At 32.6% G+C, this 7,575-nt stretch overlaps 1 protein-coding gene across 1 annotated transcript; it reads left to right on the top strand.

Moving 5' to 3' along the window:
- Window positions 1–1,002: 1,002 nt before the first annotated feature.
- LOC134699781 (acetylcholinesterase-like) lies at window positions 1,003–4,032 on the top strand. Its single transcript, XM_063561196.1, has 3 exons — window positions 1,003–2,308; window positions 3,030–3,291; window positions 3,809–4,032. Exons 1-3 carry the CDS (start codon window positions 1,042–1,044, stop codon window positions 3,963–3,965), a joined length of 1,686 nt encoding a protein of 561 aa, XP_063417266.1. The 5' UTR covers window positions 1,003–1,041; the 3' UTR covers window positions 3,966–4,032.
- Window positions 4,033–7,575: the final 3,543 nt, after the last annotated feature.

Here is a 7,575-nt window from a genome sequence, read left to right as displayed (position 1 = left end):
AATGTGCGCGAAAAAAATCCAGGCTCCCCTTGAAATTAGATAGTTGCATCCTTAACGATGAACTTATGATGCTTTTTGTGTGCCCAGTTCTATTATGGTTCCCGAACATCATATTAAAAAAAAAAAAAATGATATCATAAAATCATATTTTACAGAGATAAAGGTCGAAATTGCTCTAACCTCTGAAGGCCTGATTTTCAAAATTGGTAGTTGGACGTCATGTAGCGCCTTTAATAAGGAAACTTCGGATTTGGCGAATTATAGTTAGAAAGGAGATTGGATCGCGCTTTTTGTCTCATTTGCATTAAACGGAACCTATTTTGAAATTATTTTATTTAGTTAGTTAACTTCTAATAATAGTATAATAGTTTGATATCGTATTACTATCTTTATAATGGACTTTATGCTATATAAGTTGTTTTTATATTAGGACATCGAAATGTTTAGGACAATTCTAAGACCATCCTCGACACGTAACTTTAGGGCCAAAAGTAGGACATATTTTATTTTAGGAATGACCTTTGTTAACCTGATTTAGGACTAGGACTTGTCTTAAGACCATCCCAAGACACGTCTTAGTCCCAGAACAGTTTCGTTGACACGGCCTCTGGTTATATGTACCGAATAGGTTTTCCATCTACTTTTAAATATTTTTATTAAAACACAATATAATAAACATCAATCTTAGTGTTTTCTTTTCTGTCGATCATATCCTACATGTTTGTATGAAAGAGGCCCCTCATTGGGTTGTCCAAAAAATTACATAATATCCTTGTATTTGTCAATACAATCACATTATCAGTAATCCCTTTTTAACAAGAAAATCAAATTATCCAAAATACAGCCCTAGATTATCAAATAATCATGACATATTTGGTCTGGTAACCAAATAATCACTATAAAAACGGCCAAGTAATCACGTGATCAAAAAACCCTTCAGGAGGCTCATTAAAGGTATTGCCCTACATCATGTACATGTACTATGTATTAAAGGTCATCACATTCAATAACAGATGTCGTTGGTATTGTATAAAGTATGTTATGAAACAACGTTTTAGTTGCAAGCTCGTTCGTCGACAAAACATAATTTTATTATTGTACAAGATGTTTCTTCAGTGTTTCATGTTGACATTTCTTATATCTGATTGTATTGCAATCAAGACAATAATACGAACGACAACAGGAACAATTGAAGGATTTTCACAATCTGTTTTAAACAAAGAAGTTAAAACATTCTTAGGCATACCTTTTGCTGAACCACCAATTGGAGAATTACGATTTCGGGAGCCGTTACCAGTAAATAAATGGCAAAACATAAAACAAACGAAAGCTTTTCAAAAAGCATGTTCACAACCTGCAGCATTCGGCACGGCTGTTCCTATTGAAACCCAAAGCGAGGATTGCTTGTATTTGAATGCATGGGTGCCCCATGGAGGATGCCAAAATAAACATGCTATGATTTGGATATATTTTGGGGGCTTTATTGTCGGTGATATCCAACGATTTGATGGGAAGGTTCTCGCTGCATCCGCAGATGTGATTGTTTTAACAGTAAGTTACAGAACTGGACCGTTGGGTTTTCTATATTTGAACGACAATGCGGCACCAGGTAATATGGGATTAATGGACCAAGGGCTTGCAATAAAATGGATATATGATAATATAAACAGATTTGGAGGAAACAGGAACAAAATAACATTATTTGGACAAAGTGCTGGTGCGGCAAGCATAAACTACCACATGTTTTCTAGAGTCACACAAAGATACTTTCAGAAAGCAATCATTATGAGTGCTGCAGCTGATTCTAGTTTCACTTATCATTCAACTGAAGTTGCTTTAGAAACCGGTAAAGCATTTGCCACACAAGTTGGATGTAAAGAGTCAACAGTAGAGGGCACTTTGCAGTGTTTACGGTCTCTAAATGCATCGACGTTATCAGCATTACAATTACCGCCAAACCCCAAACCCCCGGTGTTTTTTAGAGCACATTTACCAACTGTAGATGCTCTTTCATATGTTTCTAAGCCACCAGGTGATTTTTTGAGAGACCCATTTAGTATACGTCCTATTCCACTTTTGGTCGGGGTTCTTAAGAATGAATTGTCGTTCTTCATCACATATTTTGTTGCTGTGTTACAGATACCTATAAACGTATTAGATGGAATCATCACCAAACAAGAGTTTCTTGATTTAATTCCCCTTTCCCTAGACGCAAATAATAATACCTTGAATGCCATTGCTGAATATTATCTTGCGCCTTATATGCCTGGAGAACCACCGTCATACATTGATGTTCTTAATGACATAGGTGAGTTATTTTTATGTATTTGCAAACAGGTACAACCACATTAATTTCAAGCTGTTTTGATTAAGATAAGAAGTGCTTGTCTCATGATAGCATGTACAATTTTAAAAAAATACCAAGAGGGGGTGGGATGAATTTTGCAAATGGAACGTTGACGCACCAATGTTAAATAGTTTACTTAACAAAAATCAAATTTTAATTGTTTCCTCCGTAGAGTATCACGAACCTACATGTAGTACTGTGTTCAAAGAATTGTTATTTATAAATTTGTAAATAGTTTTCGCAAAACCAAAGATTTTCTACCCGAAAAACTTTTCCAAATTTGGGACTACAATAATTATAAAAAGGATGAGGTATGAGTGCCAATGAGACAACTCTCTTTTTAATTCAATTTGTAAAAAAACAAAACAATAATAAGTCAAATGTTGGCCTCCAACACGGAGACTTTGATCAATTCTATTTAAATTCGTATCTCATTTTGCTTTTCTTTCATTTTTATTCTTGGGTCACTGATGAGTCTTTTAAAGACAAAATGCACATCTGACGTACATAATTGTAAAATACTGATTGGCATCCTTGTTGGTTATATTTGCCATGTTTTTTTTTTTGTATTGCTGTTTATCATGTCATTGGTTCCCGCGTTCTATCATTTGAGTCGTTATTCAAAAATTCGCAGTGTAAGATTCAATTGGTTTCTAACTTCTTAAAATACATTTAATTTCAGGTTCAGATCTCAGCTTCCGATGTCCAGTTTTAAATATGGCTGAGACATTTACCAATACGTATAGAAGAAAGCCGGTGTATATGTATCTTTTTGAGCACAGATCGACAAAAAGTCCGACACCGCCTTGGTTTGGTGCTTTCCATACGTCTGAAATTAGTTACGTCTTCGGCGAACCGCTCATAGACAACGTCAAGTATACAGAAACGGACAAGGTCGTCAGTGAAAGAATGATAAATTACTGGACTAAGTTTGCCAAAACTGGGTAAATATATCTCATTTTACAATATGTTAACGGTATACCTAACATTAGTTGATTGACGGTTTCACGTCCTTCCAGTCAGTTGAAAAAGTCCTTTTCTTACACCTAAACGGTGCTAACTTTTGAAAGAACCAAAATCGTAAAAGAAAATGACAAACGATGAAAAATGTCTTGAACTCGGCAGCTGAGTCCGAAAACAATTTAATATGTACACAGAATCTAGGTACATTTTTTGTATTTGATGTATTTTCAGGAAATTCAGGAACCAACTGCTACAACAACTCCTAAAACAACATAATTAATGTATTAATAAATCGTTTACTAGTATACGTGTCATTTCAAATTACCAGTCACAAGAGCAAATTTTATCTTTTAGATTGCCTATGGCATGAGAAAAAGCAGATCACTCTTAGTTTAATTGAAGTAAAATTAACCATGTCAGGTATTTTTTTTTAAACTTATTCTGGAATCAAAACGTTGTATTGATGAAAATATTTTTAAAAACAGTTTTGTTTTGTAGGAATCCTAATTTCAAAGGCGATAAGTGTTGTAATGACTGGAAATCGTATGACAAGCAGGACCGTAAATATCTAATTATCGATAGCAACTGCCCACAAGATGGCGAAGCACTAAGGGAATCGCAGTGTGCCTTCTTAAAGGGTGTGACAACTGTCTGATAAAGAAAAAAGAAAAGTAATTGAAAGTTGCAATATGTATGTGATATTTGTAGAATGTTCAAATAAAACATTTGGATTGATAGTGTATTTATCCCGGCAAGATCTGTGTTTAGTGTATCCCCGCATGAACAGCTCTAGGTTTTTTTTGCTGGTGTGTTTTTTTTTCACATTTGATTTGGTATGGTTTTGTATTTATCAGGTCTTCAAAGTGGTTTTGGTTTGTTTTTAGATATGACTATCAAATGTGATGGCTTCAGGTATCATTAAAGACACATTTAAAATTGTCGATATGAATTCCGGTATTCCGTGTAAATGATACATGTATTATAACCTATCATATTTCCTTAGTCATGCTATTATAGTATGTTCTTTAGATAATTCTTACCTTATTTGGCCTTTTAAAATTATTTTGATCCGAGCGTCACTGATGAGTCTTTGGTAGACAAAACGCGCTTCTGACGTAACTATAAAATTTCAGTCCTGGTACATGTATCTATGATAATTTTATTTAAATGGTATGAAACGAAAATTAACCAACATCATGCAAATATTTTGGTGTCTTTGATAGTCGACTAAAATGTACGGTGTTTTATCATTGTTGAAGACTGTACATACGATCACCAACAATTGTTATTTTTTATATCATTTAATCTCTTGTGGAGAGTCGTCTCATTAAGAATCATACCACAGCATTTGTTTATTAAATTCAACCAACAACATCAAAAACAAAAATCAAAATACTAAATATCTCACTATATGATTATATATATCATTATATTGGCAACGATTGATCAGTTGATTCGTACTCGTTCAACACACAGGCGACTGTGTGCGTTTATGTATAACATTTAGTTCGTTCTGTTGGTGGTAATTAAGACAAAGGCGCATTCCGTACAATACAACAATGGTATCCGTGTTGTTTGTACAAAATAAATAAGGATAACTTCCCTTTAATCAGGTTTGTAAATTCTACGTCATCCTTCTAATGTGTTCTGAACGAGATGTTAGGAACACACACATTAAATTACTGTAATAATTTTTTATCTTGTATGTCCTGACAATCGTATTAATGAATCAATTTGATATAATAGCGTTTCTAATTTTTGTAATTACTGTTTGTAATTTGCTTTGAATGCAATACTATCATATGCGAATTAGTTGATTTCATTTCTGATTAATTTCGTACTTGGAAACAATAATAATATTTAACACAATAACTGAAATCGAAGGTAAATTCAAAAATGAAATTCCATTTAAAAAAGACAAATCAAACGTTATCAAACAATGGAAAGAGTGATAGAACAGCTGTAATATTCCTAATGGAGTAGACATTTTCGGAACAAAAAGGTGAATAACTACATTTACGAATTACTTTAAAAACAAAAATGTCATATGCAACAAGCCACTGTTTGATGATAAACTTGAAACGGTGTTAAAACAAGTTTCAAATTCATGATATAACTACATTCTTATTAATATGATTATGGATATCATTCTAACAAAAAGTATGGGTATACCACATTCTGTAATAGGAAAATAAACTCTTTTGGGGTTGACATAAATTATGTGTATCGTCTATTTAAGTGAACTGTCCACTTAGCCTAGATAACATGCAAAGAAATTTTCAAATATGATTGAAGATGTATGTATACAGATACAAATGTATATATTGCAGAAAAATCGATTTATTGTCTTAACATACAATTTATTTCCAAATTTAAACAAAATAAATTGACCAAAATTAGATATGTATGTTAACTCATGTTCAAGGTTTTCTACATTCAATGGGTAATTATAGTATATATATATTTAGCAACACACGCATCTGACATTCATCACAAAGTAATAACTGTTCTTCTAAACCATAATAATATTTCTAATTCCAATAAATCAAACCATTCGTGGCTTTTACCACAATAAACATGGAAAAGAAATATTTAAGAGTATGTATCGTATTACATTAACTGTAGGTTACAATTTTTATTTAAGGTAGGGGTAAACGTGTTGCTTTTATCACAAATAGATTTGTCGTGATGGATCATGTCGATCATAAAGCAAATATCGTTCAAATATGGATGGATGAAAAGACAAGATTTTAAAATCGCCATTTTTTTTAAAATACGCAAATGTAATCAGTATGCTCTTGTATCTTTGTAATTTGATATTTTCACACATATCTATGATCACTCATATTTATATACGAATAATATGTACAACACAATCCGACAAATGGATAAGTATACCGACAGCAGCAGACTATGGAGACTCGTTATCATTTTCTATTTTAATCCTAAATAATGTTTCGGTAGTTTTTTTATGTTGAACTTTGTTTTTTCTTTTGTCAGTTTAGGTTTCGCTTGACGTCTTCACTGCTTCTGAAGATGATATTTTATAAAAGTCTATGAGTATAACAGGGAAAGTGGATGGGCACAATTATATGCAACCATCGTATAGCTTTCAACAATAAGAAATCCCAATTTAGTGCTGCACGATTGAGATATATATGATATCATATCACAAGTCAAAAATGGTACAACATCACCATTAAAGTTATGAAATGAACAAATATCAGATATTTCGGATAAAAGATATCTTTCATCATTAATAGCACAATGTCAAATGAACCATGTTAATATATTCAAATTAAGACATTGTAAAAATCTTGAAAGTTTATACTATTTAAGCGAACATCATAGACGCTAGTACAATTTTAAAATTTCAAAACACGGCGCTAGGATAACAAAGATATGCGAAATACAAATAATTATTTGCGATGTGAACTGGCACAACTCTAAATTTTGTGACAGTTGATATGTTAAACTGCATGGAGAGCAGTCCCCAAATAAAAAAAGTCAATGTGAACACGGCCTAAGTCAGCATTATTGCAGCTATTCTAAAACATATTTGTTAGATCGGTGAAACTACTGCTGATAGTGGCTATGTTCCGGACCATATGAGTATTTGGACCATACGCGTATGGTCATGACCATATGGGTATATACTCATATGGTCCGACCATACGCGTATGGTCGGGGTAATTAACACTCTGTTACAGTTTACTTTTCATACTTCTAAACTCTTCATATGGTATGACAGTTCATTCAAAATACGCTATCATAAAGGTAATTTTATCATTATATTATAATAAAAAGATAAAGCTAAATAATAATAAAAAGTTTCACATAGTTACTTAATTTTACTTAATTGTCAAATTTAAAGTAAACACATTTTATACCGATGGTCATTACCGATTTGTTATTACGAGTAATGGCAATATGTCGACTTAAAAATTAAATTCCAAAAATTTCTTAATGAACTGTTACATAAGAAGTCACTAGAAAGTAGCATACTATTAATTTATTTAAGTTGTGTTGTGAAGATGGTGTATTGCAGTCATTTTACGATATTTGAGATCTAGAGCTTCTTAAAAACACCGTAGACATCAGAATTGCCAAAAACCTCGGTATCACTGAACGCAGCTGCAAAAAAGGCTTGTTTTTCACTCGCAAACAAAATGTGTAAATGAAAAAGATCGTGCACAAATTTCTTGCAAATGCAAAAAAGCTATGATACCGTGTGGAAGTGAATGTCATCCGAACCTAAATGCAGG

The sequence above is a fragment of the Mytilus trossulus genome, unplaced genomic scaffold, assembly GCF_036588685.1.
Source record: "Mytilus trossulus isolate FHL-02 unplaced genomic scaffold, PNRI_Mtr1.1.1.hap1 h1tg000085l___fragment_1__unscaffolded, whole genome shotgun sequence".
NCBI lineage: Eukaryota > Metazoa > Mollusca > Bivalvia > Mytilida > Mytilidae > Mytilus > Mytilus trossulus.
The sequence above is the reverse complement of the archived record's forward strand: the minus strand, read 5'-3'. Positions and strand labels throughout refer to the sequence as shown.

Coding starts and splice junctions, on each gene's coding strand:
- LOC134699781 (XM_063561196.1), top strand. CDS start 1,042: ATGAAACAACGTTTTAGTTGCAAGCTCGTTCGTCGACAAAACATAATT. Junction 2,309..3,029: donor TGATGTTCTTAATGACATAG/GTGAGTTATTTT, acceptor ATTTAATTTCAG/GTTCAGATCTCAGCTTCCGA. Junction 3,292..3,808: donor ACTAAGTTTGCCAAAACTGG/GTAAATATATCT, acceptor TTTGTTTTGTAG/GAATCCTAATTTCAAAGGCG.